This window comes from Vanellus vanellus (assembly GCF_965231255.1).
Source record: "Vanellus vanellus genome assembly, chromosome: 3".
In the NCBI taxonomy this organism is placed as follows: Eukaryota; Metazoa; Chordata; class Aves; order Charadriiformes; family Charadriidae; genus Vanellus; species Vanellus vanellus.
Window position 1 is genome coordinate 42341115 of NC_138907.1, and position 18334 is coordinate 42359448.

The 18334-nt window shown below is 36.5% G+C and overlaps 1 protein-coding gene across 1 annotated transcript; it reads right to left on the reverse strand.

Annotated features, from left to right (window-relative positions):
* Positions 1–812: 812 nt before the first annotated feature.
* On the reverse strand, positions 813–17558 carry EXO1 (exonuclease 1; the record flags this gene model as incomplete). Its single annotated transcript, XM_082481777.1, has 13 exons — positions 813–1146; positions 3052–3245; positions 6497–6598; positions 7099–7555; positions 8803–9076; positions 10050–10266; positions 10895–10991; positions 11794–11981; positions 14092–14304; positions 14394–14531; positions 15307–15430; positions 16378–16497; positions 17398–17558. The coding sequence occupies 13 exons, from the start codon at positions 17556–17558 to the stop codon at positions 1005–1007; spliced, it is 2427 nt and encodes an 808-aa protein (XP_082337903.1). The 3' UTR covers positions 813–1004.
* Positions 17559–18334: the final 776 nt, after the last annotated feature.

Here is an 18334-nt window from a genome sequence, read left to right on the forward strand (position 1 = left end):
AGGATACATTTCAAAGGTTAAGATATCCTTTTGTACCTTTATCTGCTGCAGAAAGAGATATTATCCTTTCCTAAAAAAAGGAATAAGAAATTTAGACATATCTTTACATTGACTCCAATCCTGATTTTTTAAAGGCAGAAATTTGAAATTCCTTCATATTACTTCATGATAATTCAGCACCCAAACCAAGGACCATAGTCTTCTGGATTCTTTCCTTGTAGTTGATTGGCTGTTGAAGACTGAAACCTGGTTTGTTGTGAGGGCAATGCTTTTTTGTAATCCTTAGCTCTGAGGACTGATATTTTGTGTGCCTGTCATTGGGTGAGACTACAAACATAGAAAGAGCAGGTAAAACAGAGGAACACATTGTACTTCTTCAGACACCATTCTATTAATGTGAGAATTTGGGGACCAAATATTTCTGATACTCCTTCCTGCAATCCCCCAGGATAGCCTTCCATTTGATGCAGTCATGTTAACTGTTGAGAGAGCAGATCTTACCTTACAGGCAAAAGCAATAGTTATCAGAGTGGTGGAAGTACAGCGAAGGCTGTTATGAACACTGAACAGCAGTTATACTCTTGTCTTGGAGCCAAATTAGGCTCAAGAGGAAAGAAGGAAGACGCAAAAAAGGGATCAACTATTAAAAATTAAGACACAAACTTGTTCTGCTGCTGTTGTGCAAAGACAAAGCCATAGCTGTTGTAGGAACTTGGATTGCATATGTGACCTACATAAAATGCCCAGGGGCAGCTGAAAAAGGTTTGGAAAAGTGTTTAGCATGGGATTTTGAATAAGAGAACAGAGGCATCTGAAGGATTTTATTCCAGTCAGTATAGAACTGTACCTTTCAATTCACGATTTTATAAAAAAAGATGACAAATCACTAGTCAGACTAAAATATATAGTTGGTTTTCAAAGCATCTTCTCTATATTGATGAAACATCCAGACAGTAATTTTTGACAATGATTAAAAATGCATCCTATTGTGCACAGCATATAGTTCATTGGAATATAGCTCTCTGAACATGACTACGTTCCAGATGATTAAAGATTTCTTCTTCTGTTTCTGGAGTGAGCTGTATATTATCTTTGATTGGAGACAATGGATCTGACTTTTTACAAGAAGGAAGTTTTTCATACTCTCTGCACAGAAAAACAAAGACAAAACAAAACCCAGGAATGTTATGATATTACTTGTTTCTAACCACAGGCTTGTGACAACATATGGGTTAAAACAAAGCAAGACCCCTCACTTAACTACCCACTCATCTATCAATAAGCCTAAAGTAAACATTTGTAATGAAAGTGACTTTCACTGTAACTGAACACCTTCATTGAAAGCGATTTCAACTGTTCCAGTTATCCTGTGACAGAATGACAGCTACTAGCTTTATACCTGAAAGACTGTATGTACCCCACCCTATTCTGGGTTGTACGTGCTTCTTTAACATTTAAGTCTTCTGAATAACCATAGTTTCATATATATCCTGTGAATCTCGACATTAGGAGAGAACAGATTAGTGTCCCACATGATTAATTTGCCATCAGGCAATGTAATTCTTAAGACATAAGGCTAATTCAGAAACATTTTAAAGTCTGAAAAAACAATAAACAGAATACTCAGAGCTAAGTAAGTCCTGGCAGTAAGAAAAACCTTTTTGTGAAATAAATTAAGAAAAGAATCCCCTAAAAGCTAATAAACAAGTACTTTATTTACATAGAAGTACATAATACATACAAACATATATATCCCCTGTAAATACCCAGAAGTTACAGAGCTACCAAAACTGGATGGATAAAATGTGGATGTTGGGAGCTAAGTCTTGAAACCATCAGCAGAGAAAAGGAACAGAGTGCCATCTAGGCTCACTCTGTTCTATCTGCCTGTATTCTGATAAATCAAAATATATGAATTTTCTCCCTGTGTGAACAACCCTGGTCAGACATGCTCTCAATTAGAAGTCGAGCAATATATACACAAACACTTTTGCTTCCTCTTTGAAGCCGTCATTCTTAACCCTCATTAAGAGAACAATAAAAAGTGAGATTTCCAAAAATGTTTAAGCTGCAACTAATATTTTTTAAACAGAAATCAGTTGTATGTTTATAATAGCCCACCTTAAGGCCCAAACTTACTAAAATATATTCATTTGTCTTAACACATGCTCACCAGTATCACATTTACTACTCAGTGCAAAGAGAATACTTTTGTCCTACTCGCATTTGGTTTCAGGTTAATGAAAATAATGATTTTTTATTTAAATAAGACTTATTTATTCAAAGTTGAGATTGCTACTCGAAACTGGGAAAGCTTTGCCACCAGGAGTTTTTACTGAGCCCACATAAGTAGTGTAAGATAGAATACCCACACTTTTTGTTGTTTGTTTGGTTTTTTTATTTAAATAATAATTGTCCTTCAAGTTCAAACCTTGAAGATATTTGCAAAAAACTTCAAGTTAGCCAAATCACCTGCACAAGGGAAAACAATATCTTTTTATAATGTGCAAAAATGTCTCTTGTAACCAGAGACTTCAGCTAACAGAAATATTCCATCACTTAATTCAATAAGCAGGACAGTTCTGACAATTGGCCATCTCAAAGTGTGAGAGGCTCATAACATTAAATAGCAACAATTTGGTTTTCAATTAAGTTCAGCAACTTTTATGCAGCTTTTGTATTTAGACTAAGAAATGCCTTTTGGTATTTGATGACAAATATTTTTTTTTTTTTTTTTTTTTTTTTTTTTTTTTACAAGTTACGTAAACAAAATGCACTCCTTTAATAAATGAGTTTTAGCTGAAAGTTTTTCCTGGTTAGAAAGAAAAAAGTTATTAGAAGAGCATATTTACCACGAATCATACTTCACGGTTATATCATCTTAGGAAATTAAAAAACGTATGTAGAAAGTATTTATCTTAAGCTATTATTTTCATTGAATTGTGTGGAGATGTGTAGAGTCTGCTTTGAAAATTGTTTCTTTGGGGGGGAAAAAAAAAAAAAAAACCCAAAAAAAACCAGAGTGCTAAGTAAAGGGTTAAAGCAACTCACCTTTTAAATTGAAAGTTTTTCCGGAGTTCACTAATGGTGGCTTGCAGTCCCAGCTTATTTTCAGCATCACAGTGATTTCTCTTTTGCACAGGTGACAGTTTCCTGCTTAATCCACTCACTTTAGCTGGTATCAATGGCTTGAGTTTTGTTACAATACGTGACCCTATACAACTGGATTTATGTAAACCAGGAACCTGTGAGATTTTAATATCACAGCACAAATGGTTAAAATGACAACCTGTAAGCAACAGATATTATGCTGCAAAGCTTATAGTAAAAAAAAAAAAAAAGTGCTTTACATACTGTTGAGATAATGCAATCTGAATTCCCACAACGAGGTATATTTAGATAGCTTCTATAACCTAGAAAGTGGTATCTCAAACACATTAGACATAATGCAGCTCTAAGAACCGTTACATCAGTTTCCATAGATCTTTGTATTCCAAGAGGTTACAAATACACATTGTTTGAATGCAGTTTTTAGAGTCTATTGAATATTTATTTTCTTATTTGTTTACGTGACAGTACAACCAAGACTTCAATGTCAGCTTTCAGGAGTTTAAGAGAAGCTGCTTTCTAGTATATGACTCCATTTTTCACGAAATCTAAGCAGAGCACAGATATTAGTATGATTACCCCAAGGATCACGAGACATTTAGTTGGACTTTCTTATCCAGTTTCTGTACCTGGAACTCAAAACAGCTGTGCTCGGCAAGAACATCTCTCTTAAATGCAACCAGTCTTTAGTTTGAACACATTAATTAAAAGAAAAATACATGGGTTCGTGACATCATTTATTCTAGCTATTCACCACCCCTGTTATTAAAAAAAAAAAAGCGCACCTTATTTTCAATTCCCTTATCAGTTTCCAAGTACTGAATCTGTTTTTTTCATATTTACAAATACAAGAGACTCATTTTAACATGACCTAATCCCTACAATTAGGTCAGTGTGATTTTTAGATTTCACATTCTCATCCCTAACCACAATCTCTTACATTCCTGTTTTTTTTTTTTCATGGGGCCAATACCAGGCTAACTGGCTGATAGCTACTCAGACTGCTGTTATCATGCTTTCTAATACAGATACAATATTGTTGATTGTTTTCGTCTTCTCAAACTTCATGCATAAAGAGTAATGAGTTTATTTTAACAATAGAAGAAACACAATAAAGTCCAATCTGCAGGAATTTTTTTCCTGCAAGTAGTTTACCACACTTCATAAAAGTTATACCTATTGCTATTTATTTAATGACTCTCTCCTCATTTGTATTATATGTGCATAATCATGGCACAATAATTAAATACATGTAATGTACTTTTAGACAAAGTTTAAGATTTCTTTGCCAAATAAGTTCACAAGTAGCAAAAGGCCACAAGTGACTTATTCATATTTTCCATCATTTTTTTCTGTCTTACGTACACTTATTTTCCCCAATTTTTTGGAAGGTAGCCATTTGGAAGCACTAGAATGTTTTACTGTTTGAGCCATTTTGTGAATTCTCATATTGTAGAATATGAGCTACTCACAATTACCAGCTTCTAAGTGATCACTCACTTCCAGCCTGCTATTTTAGATTTTGTCTGTCATTATGAGGACCAAAACATAATTATCAAAATTCAATACCTGAAAAAGAGATGGTGATTGTCTACAGTTGTAAGAAGTTCTTATTTTACAGTTGGCTACGTAAGATTAGTTTAGGGCACCTACGTCATAAATAATGCTCATTTCCCGTTCGGATACTATTAAGAATAAAGCATTTTGCTCTAAATGAATCACCTTTTCCTTTTTGCTGGATCATCTTTAGACGATGGCACAGCTCTGCCTCCCCCAATTTTTAAAGATCTCTACAGATCACCTAGGTTATTCAGCTTACTCAAATCAGAATAATATATATTTTAAGTAATAGACTGCTTCTTCCCTAAATCATTATTCCCCTCAGTATCTTTTACTGTACTTAACACCAGCAAACATGTCCCTTGTTTGGCACTTGCAGTAAGCAATCCTGAGAGAAAACTGAGCCAAAAGTTTCGCTCCTTATGTCTACCTCCCCCTTCTTCAATTCTGGCTACTTGTTCCAATGGTCTTACTGGTGCTACAACTCACATGAGCCTGAGAGTCTGGGTTGGCTCGAGTTCCAATGATTGACCTTTTGGTTGTCGTCTAGTTTTCAGCCAGGTCAGTTTTCTGGTCCAACTCACTATAAGTACTATTACCAGCACAAAGGAAGCAGAGGGAATGCATACCCAAGAAAATACGTTGGAGAAGTCCTCCCGCTAGCCACTTGCTTTAAACTAACCCTACTGTCCTCATGGACTTTCAGCAGATTCTTATTGTCTGAAGAGCTCCAAGCATCCTGCATATTTGTTTATATATTATGCTTACATTACCTCAGTACTTCCATATTGTGTATTCCCCATTAATTAATATATTCATTCTGCCAATGTACCTTTAAGCTGAGCAAAACATTAAGCAAAAACATATTAAATACATTCTTTTTGTGATCAGGTGTTCCAGATTAAAGCTGTAAATTCCAGCTTAACATAGAAGTTACTAACAATGACCACAAGATGTCACTATTATACAAAACACCATATTCTCGTCTGGCAGAGAGACAAGACTTTTAATCTGTCTACAAGAAAGAAGTTAGTAGAGATGTACATGAAAGGATGAATGCATCTTCCTTTGACTTATGAATTTTTTGGCCAATTCTATTGACAATGCCTTAAGAAGTTAAGCCACTTTTAACTGTTAAGGTATTAAAAGTTTTGTAAATTAGACAAATGGGTAAAGCTCTTAGAAATGTCACAAAGACAAGGCACATAAGTTTATTCTTAGACATCTAAGAAACCACATAGAAGCCAAATTGCAGATGCTCAACCAATAGGAAAAATAACTGTAGTGTTGGCTCTGATGGAAAATTGACTGTCCTTCCATATTGATTTGGGTCTAACAAGGCTTTTAACTAAATCAATTAAACCAAGAATGTTGACTAAAACTTTTCCAGATTTTGAAATTTAAACATGCTTTTTCTACTCAAAGAGGAAGGAGCCCACTAAACTAGTGTATTTATTGAGAGATGCAATGAAATTAGGTTCTATCTTGTAACTGTATCTGGATTATGAACATGACTGCAATTTGCATCGTAAAACCTGTGTATTTAGCATTCCTGAGGAAAATTAAGAAGTGTTTTTTTGCCTTAGCTTAGCTTCTTATTTTATTCCAGTGTTTAAAATCCCAAAACAAGTTACAACTGTGATATCACTCATAAGTGGCCTGGTTATAGTTCATCTCAGCTCTGATATAGATGAATAAGAATATATTCTTTTGCCAACATATGCATTGCATAAGATTCTTTCATTGAATTCTAGAATGAACTAGTAGACAATAAAAACTGATTTTCAGTGTTTAGTAGAGATCACATTAAAGTTAAAAGAATTCTTACCTTGGTCTTCATGTTCTTATTTTTTCTGTCAGTTTGAACAGCAGAAAATACTGGAGACCGGCTACATTGATAATCAGCCAGTTTTGAGTTGGAGTCAGATTCCTTCATCAAGAGAAAATTAATTTGGTTTTAATACAGTTTGTTTTTTTTCTTCCCCCCCCCCCCCCCCCCCAATGTATATTTTTATATCTACACTTATATACTGTGTAAGGAATCATGTTTTCAGCAAATTAAGGATTTATACAAAACCTGGGCTTATTTTCAATAAGCAACACTATGGTGACACACATATGCTTTCTGAAAGGACTTCTTCAGGGACTAACAAAAGCAGAGAACAAAAGCTAGCCTACCAGTTTTTTTATGACCTGCTGCAGTGAAAACAGTGGAAAGACGGAAAACTAAACCCAGACTTGATCTAAGCTAGTAGTCTATCTATTCTACACAACTACAATAAGTTTTGTTAGCACAAGCTACATAATCTGCAGGGTATCATTTTAAAGAGGAGATTTTGCTGCCTAATTTCTTTTATGATTTAAAGTGAAAGCAAATGCTGAAATAACACCTAGTTTTCTTACTTCTGCATCTGAACCGTTGTTAGCTGCTTGTGGTATTTCTAAAGACTTCAAATCACATTCTGCTAGCTCATGAGACCTTTGAGAATGTGATGACTGTTCCAGTTCTGTTAAGGGGGAGGATTCCTCTTCCAATTCATCACATACAGCCTCATTCTGTGTTTGTACCCCATTAACCTGATCTTCCTTGGATAGCACGCAGTTGCTTCTCTGTTGGTGAAACTGCTGTGAAAATACAGTATGAGATGGACCAGGATTTCCTGAATTATCTATGAAGCTGCTAAACCACTGGAAACAACTTTTCTGTGTTTCTCCAGGAGGTGTAAAGATTGTCCTTGTTGATTTTTCAGTTTCTAAAAACTGTGAAACATCTTCTGTTACATGTTTTACTTCCTGTTTCTGACAATCCTGGCCAGCATCTTGAGTTAGATCACAGTCATTCTTCTTTGCTCTACCATCAAACATAATTGCATCATTGCAGAAAAACCTAAGAAAATAAAAAAAGGTGAAGGCAAGGGGGAAGAAAGTTACTGCAAATGAGTATTTAATCTCCAAAATCCAATAGCTGCCTATATCCATGCATTTTATTTTTGAAGACCACTTGCAGGCACAAATCATTTTGACAACAGGCAAAGTCTTAGTTCCTTAGGGAGGCATTTAATGGATAAACAATTAATATAAGAAAAAAGCACCTGTAAACATGTCATTCGTTGTCTGAAATACTAATAAGGTTCTTCGACTGAAATACTAATAATGTTCTTCAACTGAAAAGAGAGAAACATCTAGGAATCCTATAAAATTTAAGAATATATTAATTAATTATCATAAAGCTAAAGAGTAATGAAACACTTCAGCACCTCTTATCATGGAAACTAGAACCTATCTAGTTCTTTGCCATGCTATAGCAGCAGCTCCTAAGAGTAAGTACAAGTCAGAGCTTTTTAAGAAACTGAGCATTGCTTTAGAGAACCACCTACCATCACTGACCACTCTTAATTTTTGATGCAACATAACAAAACTCTCAGCTCAGGAAGGTGTGCATTAAAGCTAAAGAACATCAGTATTAAAACTGTTCTGTAAAAATATGCTGCTCAAGAATATCCAAATTTGAGATAAAAGTTAACAAGAAGAGACATAATTGTGATTACACTTTGTAAAATCAGTTCAAGTAAACATGGCCAAACAGGACCAAAAAAGCCAGCCAATTAAAAAAACTAACAAATGCAAAGTCCCTCTTCTCAAAGTGCTGGTGCAGAGCTCAGGAGCATCAACTGAATGGGATGGGATAAGAATAGGTATTGGTCATACAGCATGACCATGTTTAGCATTACTGAAACAAAAAACCCCTGTCAACATAAGTCAATATATGAGCAACTGCTTACATATTTAGCACAAAGCAGCTACTTTAAGAGACATGTCATATGACCTTTCCCTGGACAAGAAATAGGGCCAAATCTTAATTAATTTTGATACCCATAGGCCACACTGTATTGAATAGTCTCAGTGTCTTCATTTCTGCAGTAAAAAATTGACATTATCTGCCTATCTCACACATAGATAGCACGCCTAGCACAAAGGGTTCTCCATCTCCGCTCAGGACTACAAGTGCATTAATACTATTGCATAAAAAAGTCCAAGGTAACATTTTTCTTAATCTCAGTACTCGGGTTATTTTGGCAACCAGGACAACAGATAGTATTTTACTACTTATTAAAACACGTGATGCAATCATACCTGCTTCTTGTTCCTGGAACAATTACAGCATCCTTCTCTTTGTTTTTCCTTTGTAGAAAGGAAGCAAATTTATTTCTAACCCTAGGCAGGGAGTTTGAGCTTTGAGTGACAGAATTCCCTGAAGAATCAAGGTTTTGTATTGCTGAGCCACTTCTTTGTGCTTGACCATCATCATCACTCTCCTTCTTGCATTTTTTGGCTTTTGAAAATGAATATTGGTTCAACAGATCTCCATCTGAGACTTCTTCTAAATATAAAGACAATTTAGGCATCACTGTAGTAACAAATTACGAGAACTGAGCATTACATATTTACTCTCACAGGCTTAAAAATTTTAGTAAGGTCTGGTAGGAAAATTCTTGACTTTACAGTTCACACATCTTTAACACAGTTGTTTTCTGGTACATAGCCTAAAAACTAACTTTCTATGAAAAGGTAGATGGAGTGAAGGCAGAACAGCGGAAATAAAACATGATGCTGTTGTTGTTTGTTTGTTTGTTTTTTAACACTTTGAAAGCAAACCTAAATTTGATTTGAAGGCAGGTTGCTAAACTAACTACAAATCTTGGTAAACCAGGGAATATGAAGATATCAGGAGTAACAAAGGCAAAAAGAGAGTCCTAGCAGCACAATCAGAAAGCAAAGGAAGCAGAAGAGAAGAACACTTAACACAGCAGATAAAGCATAATGGGAAAAAAGAAGCGCCCCTTCTATTACAAGCTCACAGTTTATTTTACCACATATAATTTAGGAGGTACAGAAGACAAGATAGCACAAGTTTACTAGAGAAAGTGAGGAAAGTTGGAGTAAAGAATACCTATACAGGGGATACAGGCAGCACAGTGTTAGAAGAGTAGAGAAAACTTTCTCTAAGTTTTCTGTCTCATCAAATATCAACTCTAGGAAAAATAGGCTATTTTCATTTCTTCACAAGCCCTTGTAAGATGGAAATTAAAACCATAACAGTTGTTATTAAAAATGACAACTTAAAATTGAAAACAACGAAGTTTTATAACAAATTAAAGAAAAAGTTAAACTCAAGTGCTGCTAAAAGTTTGCTGACACCCTCAATTGTTATGTAGGCTTAAGTATTATGGGTCATCTCGCAGCTTGTTGAAAACAGAATACAGACAATAAGAGTTAGAGTTAGGTCTATAAAATCTCAAGCTGTCAAGTCAAAGGTGAAATCTTTCCTTTCCCCACAGCAGTCTACTGTTATTTATATACTTATTTTAATGAAAACATACCACTCCTTGGCCTTTTTGCCAAGAGCTCTTTGCCTGGAAGTTTTAGCCCTTTAACGCTAATTATCTTCTCCATGCCTCTGGTTGTTGGTTTCTCTGGTAAAGGCATTTTATGAGAAACAGTATCTGCATTAGGGCCAAGCTTGTAGTCTTTGCTCCAAATGCTATTTACATGATCAGCATGTCTGTCATTCCAGCCACGACTTCTCTGCTGCACAGGCTAAAAAACAAGACATAGATTTATAAATTCGCCTTCTACATATGATTTCCTGATTTAGCATACAAGGACATTTTGACATTTGCACACCAACTGCCGACATATTTTACACAAACATTTTCTTTTTGTTCCCACATTTCTCAAGCTTTTGATGCAAATTATTTTTCTTTGTGCTGCCATGACTTCTTCATTCCAATATGGCCCAAGTAACTAGCTACTCATCTCAGATAAAATTAAAAGTTTAAATTTTATTTCTATTCAAAAAGTCTAATTAGGTAAACTATTTTCCTCAGAGTTATATACTTGGAAGAAATACACACTCCAAAACTCTTTGAGAATTTTCTTTTTAAATCAGTTACTTCTGACAGTAGTATTAAGGACTTATCAAAATTATGAAAGTAAACCAAACATTAAAGTCAAATGCGTCAATAAAAGTAACATACTACCAGTACAGAGAATGAGAAATATGTGTTTGTGGGAGCATGTAGTTTCTATAATAGCAGAATAGCTTTCATTGCCAGGCCAGTTGTGGGTAACATTCAATCATGAATGTTCAGACCCATGTCAAAATCTTTGTAAACAACAAAGGCCCTGGTCCTCAAACCAGGACACTGTAGAACAAGGGTATTACCTGTGCTGTGTCAGGGTTATAGTTATCAATTTGTTCCATTGTATCGATATCAATGTTGCCAATGGCAATTTGAAATGCTGTAATATCACCAAAATGTCTGTTTCCATCATATTAAAGGAAAATATCTGATTATTCTATTAAATTTCAAGAACCATAGCATGAAAGGTAGAATAGCTGTTTCCTATTTTTATGCCAAAAAGCATTGCCAGAATATTAACCAGAAGCATTAATACTACCACTTACGGCTTAATCTGAGGCAACAGCAATTGTAATAGATCTGCAGTGCTTGTCAAATCATGAAAGTCAAGAGGAAAACCTTCAATGATCAGCAGAAAAGTTACCATCTTTCTCCTTAATTTCTGGAAATGCGGAGATTAGCTGGCTCGAAGAACATACAAAGCTACTAACTACTTCAACAGTCCCCTCTCTTTCTTCATTTTCCTAATCTTCCATGCTGAAATTTATGATGCACAAATGTGGCAAAATGCTACTTGTTCTGTAGGAAGAGATAGCTGGTATAACAGGGAATGCTTAGATTACAGAATGAGTTGAACACTGACTGCAAGAATTAAACTGGCAGAGATTATAGCGCACTTTACAACTGTATGTAATTTGTGCATGTGTTAAGCAACTCAAACAGTTTGAATACAGCTTGTATTTAATGAGTTGTTTTCTAAAAAGAAAAAAAAAAAATCAAAAACTTCTGCCTAAAACATGTCAATGATAATAGGTGCTTTTTAAAAAAATTAAAATCAGAGCAAGAGAGAAAAAACCCCAATCCCACAACATTTTAGGCTTGCAGAAAAGCCAGACTTTAGTCAATAGCAGAAATGCAATGAAAAAGAGTATTACACCTGTTGACCCTTATTTCCCCACCATGCTGTTTCAACAAAGGATACCGTCCCGCATAAATGAGTGTTTCTGGATCAACATCATCACCATATGCATTCAGAGGAACTAATTTTCTGTGGACAGGATCAAAAACTAACTGATAAAGGAATGTATTATTGGCTCGCGTAAAACCTTGTATGTATTCTTCTGGTACTGTTATATTCATCTTCAAGTACTGCCCCATTTTCTTAATAACCTGTCAAAAAAAATTTGCTTAACTGTTTCATTTAAACAGGTTACACTAAAGGTTAAATACATGTCAATTATTAAGTACCATTGCTTTTCATTAAGTGTAGAATGTGTTACAACAAGCAAGTTCAACTTAAACAGAGGAGGGGGAAAAAGTTGTGTACATTATTTTCCTACTCACAAGCTGTTTACAGTCACATAAGTAACACAATTCAACTCTTTAGGAGGACTTCTTATCCAATAAATACAAAATCTGAATATAAATATGCAGCACCTCCTTAAGGTATATTTGTTAAAACTAATGCATATCAAATTTTATCATTCATATTACCAGAACACATAAGCAAAATACAGGTGTTTTTAGGGTACAAAATCAAAACTAATCAGATTTCTTCCCCACCCTCCCCCACTACTCATCATAAAGACTACAGATTGATCTGGTAGCTTCTATATATTGTTACCACACCACTCTAAAAGAAGTTTCTATTAATTCATTGACTTCTATGTTTTTCAGTTTCACAGAAGGCAGATTATATTCTTTTGAAGATTAAGTTTGTCATACTGCCAGAGGCAAGAATCTCTTCTCCTCCCTAAATAAAACATCAGGGGTGTTTTGGTCATGCATCCTAAATACAGGCAAATTTACTGATCTCATTAAGAAAAATGAGTTTGAAGGGGCACTGTTGGACTATTTGATACCTTGACTCATTCGTGACTTCCCAACACTGTTGGAAAACAACAGTGGAAAACATCATGTAACAAATTACTAAGTGAAAGTTTTTCAAGTTATTAAAACCTGACATTTTGCTCAAAAAAAAGATATGTTAACTTCAAGGAAATCATGATTCGTATGGGAAAGTTCAAAGTTCACTTTTTAGTTCCACAAAAGCAAAATAAACCAGATGCTTTGATGCTTGCTTTACATAAAAAGGGAAGACCTTCTGAAAGGAGGTTGCAGAGAGGTGGGGGTCAACCTCTTCTACCCAGTAACAAGTGATAGGACAAGAGGAAACAACCTCAAGTTGTGCCAGGGTAGGTTTAGATTGGATATTAGGAAAAAATTCTTCACAGAAAGGGTTGTCAAGCATTGGAACAGGCTGCCCAGGGAAGTGGTTGAGTCACCATTCCTGGAGGTATTTAAAAGATGGGTAGATGTGGTGCTTCAGGCCATGGTTTAGGGGTGGACTTGGCAGTGTTAGATTTACTGTTGGACTCGATCTTAAAGGTTGTTTCCAACTTAAATGATTCTACAATTCTATAATACAAAACATTTTAAAACTAAAAATCATAGTTCTTTGTGTACAGCCTATGTGAGAAAAACCACTAAAGCATACAAGTAACTTAAGAAAGAAAATAATACATTGAGTTAATTACACTGCATACTCAAATGCTTTTCTGGATTAGATTTACCTGCCTCCAGGACAGCCACGTAAGGTATTTTTCTTATCAGCTCTTAAAAACTCTCTTCTCCCTCACTGTCTACACAGAAGTTATTCCCACTCTCTTAGCCTCTGTATTTCCTAATATTAGATTAGTTTTCATTTCATGCATTGGATAAGAAAAAAAAAAAAAATCATCCCTACTTTATTTCTTGTTTTGCACTATACCAAATTTTTCTTCTATAACAATGTTTTAAATATGTAGATGTCTGTATCCATATGTAATTAAATTCAAAACAGGAATCAAGTAAGATTCCAAATCCCTGCCCCTCCTCCACATAGACAAAAGTGTACTTATGCAAAAGTAACAGAGTTCAATTAGCAGTTCTAATAACTAATCTGCAAAAACAGAAGAAAGAGCAGGTAATGCAAGGAAAAAAAAAACAATAAAAATCCAGAGACTTACAAAAAATTAAGTCTCTCTTCAAACAGAATAGGTCCTTGAAGGATTAGAACAATTCTTTATTTAAGTTTATGCTGGCGTATTTCATTAAATATAACTTCAACACTTAAGTAAGTTTAGCTTACCATCTGTGTAAAGCACAGGTAAAAAATACTTCTCTTAACGTAACATGGAGGAAATCAAGAATGCCTCATATATATTCAATTCAGTGTTAATTACATATATACAGATATAGGCTGCCAAAAAGCCAACACACAAAGCGAAAACAGGTTTACCTTTATAATATCTGGATTGTTGGCTAATTTTAGTAACTTGCAAGCTTTGGCTAACCCAATTCCATGAATTGACGAGAGGTAGTCACAACCAGAAAGAATACACATGTAGCGGAATTTCTCTTCTGTAAATACATTTCCAAGCTGCTTACAGTTTCCCAGTCGAGCTTGATCTATCTCTAGTCCATTTCCAAACTTATCAATTTTCAGAAAGACCTGGAAAACATGAAACACATTTGGCAACTTCAAACTCTGCTTGTAAGATATCAGTGAGAGGTAAAGGCTATTAATATTTTCTTCCATACCTTTTTACATCCAAAGGCTAAAAGATCAGAGTCTTCTGTAATTATAGCTTGAACCATGCCAGTCTTATTAAGATAAGCCAACTGAGCATCAGCTTCATAAGGAGCAACAATACAATCCACTCCCCGAGCTCGTGCAGCCTGTATATAAACAGGAATCACACAAGTACTTTGAATTAATTTTCAGTAATTATCTTAAGACATCTGAAAGCATAAGAACCTCTACCTCAAAAAACTGAAACCGTGATCTTATTCATTACGCACCCACCCCACATTACAGCCTGATATTTTATATTCAAAACTCAAGTTTCAAGCAGTTTAGGTGTATATAGTTTAGTTTACAAAAATAACCTTTACTGTGTTGGCCTGTAACACTATGCTCACTGCATCTGACCACAGGTACCAGCTTCAAACTCATGCAAGTTATATTCTGGACAAAATAAAACACCGCTAGAACAAATGTAATACTATTTTGATAAATATCCTGTGACTGAAGTGGAAAGATAGCAAAAAGCTATTAGAAATGTTTTTAAGCAGACAAAAAATTTTCTGTAGTCTATACTCAGAAACTAGCCAAGGGGGAAAAAAAAACAAAAACCAAAAATTGTGTTTAGTTTTTGTGCAGCAAAAGTAAAACTGTTGGTGCTATCAAAGTCACTTCATAGCAGTAAGAAGAGATGTATTTCAACTGACACATCATCATTATTTAAACAACTGGGCACAATAAATAATAAAGTTTGTTAACTGTGCCTAACAATCCAATGCATGCAGGACAATTAGAAGCTAAGAAGGGGGGAATATTTTTCTTGTCTACATAGAAGAGGTAGCGATGTAGCCATACAAAAGCAGAGAAAGATATGCTACCTACTACACAATTTTTTAAAATCTGTTGATATCAACAGCATTGACAACTTACTTTAATAACTTCATGAGCCATAAGATGTGTAACATTTACACTGCGCCCAAAACATTCCCTAGCTTCTGACAGCCTCCCTTCCTGCAACAATTGTTTCCCCTTCAGAAGATTGGCTTGACGCTTCCTGAAAGATAAACAAAAATATCCACCACTCTCAGATTATTTTCCACTTAAAAGAACAAGTAGCAGAAAGGACTAAGAGACACAAGTAGGAAAGAAGGAAAAAAATTTCTTTGCAGATGACCATTTTCAATTTCAATTTCTTTGCAGATGACCATTTTCAATTTCAATTTCTTTGCAGATGACCATTTTCAATTTCAATTTCTTTGCAGATGACCATTTTCAATTTCAATTTCTTTGCAGATGACCATTTTCAATTTCAATTTCTTTGCAGATGACCATTTTCAATTTCAATTTCTTTGCAGATGACCATTTTCAATTTCAATTTCTTTGCAGATGACCATTTTCAATTTCAATTTCTTTGCAGATGACCATTTTCAATTTCAATTTCTTTGCAGATGACCATTTTCAATTTCAATTTCATTTCCAAATATTGGAAATTTTTAAGTCCATGCTGAAGGAAGCATATGCCCCATGAGAATTTATACATAAAAAACACTAGTGAAAAATTCTCACCACTTCAGTGAAAAGTCCCATTATATAGGGACCTGAATCCAAACCTGAAACAAGTTTATCTGATTATTTACAGAGAAAGACGAGGAAGGTGGTGTTAGTTTTAATTAAAATTATACTGGGAAGCAATATTTTTGTCCAGAGATCACAAGGATGGATGAACTAAAAGCCTTTAACACATTACAGGAACTACGTTCAGAGGTTTACTTCCTTCCTCTATAACAGCGCTTTCATTTATGAAGTGCATTTCTATTTTTGGAATAAAACCTCTAAGAAGAAGTTTGTATGATTTTTAAATGTAAATTAAATGAAATAACACTACATTGCAGGGAAGTATATCAGAGATTACTACCTAGCTGAAGTCTGAGGTTTTTCAACTTTGAAAATGAACTGTAAACATACTGCTTTGCTTGCAAATCAATACAGTTCAGTACTTACTCTCGTCGGGCCTTTTCCACTTCCTTCTTAGAAGGTAAGGTGCATCCATCAAATACCAAAATTGGTTTAATTCCAAATGAGAGGAGCATATCAACAAGTTTCATACAGAAAGATACATAACTGCATCAACAATAACAAAAGTAAGAAAAGAACAATAAACTTTACTGTCAAACACAAGTCTGTTGCATATTTTCTGTTTGCTGGAAAGGAGAACTGTAAGTTTAGGACTAACTGTTGTTCAGAGATCTGAATGGGTCACGCATTTCCCCAAAAAGAGTAAGAATACTTGAATGCTGGTTTTCTTTTTTTCCTTTAAACCTATATTCAATCTAAAATAAGAGTTCAACCTAGTTTTCCAGAGACAAGCAAGGACTTGTGCAAATCTGATCTAAGCTTCAAAGCTGAACATGAAATACAACCACAATTTTTGTTTCCTTTTTTAGAAATAAAACTGTGTAAGTAAAAAAGCCATGTTACTTTACAAAAAGCTTCTCAATAAAACTATAGCATGTTAAGCAAAAAACCTTACACTTTATTCAGAGCACATCTATCAGAATTCCTCTGTGTCCTGGTGCCTGAACCACAACACTTAGTACTATTACAACTTCTGTCACAGCAGTATTTACAAACTATCACTTTGTACAAATCAGGTTCCTGAAAACAATAATAGACTTGAAATATATGAGGTGCATCTACAGAACCTCATCAGAGATACTAGATTACAACTGAGAGTGAGAGATGTTGGAAAAGACTAACTCTCCAAACCATTGCTGTTTCAATAGAAAATATTTTAGAGAGCTTTTCCCCCAATGTATACTTCCATATTGATTTTGCACAGTTGGAAAGGTACTTACTTATAGCCAACATTTCCATTTCCAAAAAAGTACAACTGGGACTGAGAATTCAGAAGCAACAGTAAGAAGTGAAACTGCTTTAACTTAGTTTTTAGCTCAATAAATGTCAAGCTAACAAAACTTTAATTTGTAAGAGGGCCGAGACAGAAATGTAACAAAGACTTACAGATCTGTTGGCTCTCCTCGGGCCAGCTTTTCAGCACAAGCATAAGCGCCTTTGTGCAGCCAACAGTAGGTGTCCACAGCTACCGTCTGCCCTTTGTATTTCTTCACGTGGGTAGGTTCAGCAGCCTCCTTGATAAACTGGAGCAGGCCCTGAATCCCCATGATGTTGCTTAAACTGCAGCCGGGAAAATGAAAAGCGTGAGCACAAGTCTGAGACTCGATCTTTGCAGAGGGAACGTCAGGTCAAGTCGCAGGCAAGGTGCTGGGCTGAATCAGAGGTACGAGAAGCCCCTGCGAGTGCCACCACGCACCCTGCACAGCCGGAGCTCCTTCCCGCCCTCCGAAGAGATGCAAAACGTTTAAGCCAACGCAGCCTGCGGGGAGGGGGCTCCCTGCCGCCGGCAGGCCCGCAGGGGGTGGGGGGGCAGCAGGCCCCGGGCACGCTCCCACACAGACAGCGGGGCCGGGAGAGGGCACAAGGGGCGCCGGGCACGGTCCCCTCCCCCGCTTCGGTCAAGGGCTGAGAGGGGCCGGCGGGGCCCCAGCGGCCGCCTCGCGCCGTCCCTCACGGCCTCTGCCCGAGCGGCACGTACGTACCGACACCGGGAACTGTACCTGTCCAGGGACGGGAGGGCCTGAGGCAGCTCGCCCGGCTCGGGGCCGCCTTCCCCATGGCGCCACCGGCGCCTCTACCTCGGCGCGGGCCGCCACTACCCGTACGGGGGTGTCGGTGAGAGAGGGGCTGGAAGAGACGGCCAAACGGCCGCCAACCGCCGCGGGGCGCCGCGCGCCAGTACCTCGCTCCTGGGAAGAAGGGGAGGCCCGCGCACCGCTCCGCTCCGCTCCGCTCCGCTCGGCCGTAGCGCGCTGCAGCCGCTCAGTGCTTTCAAGCAGCGCGCGCTCAGGGCGCTGGCCCCGCCCCAGCGGGAGTACACTAC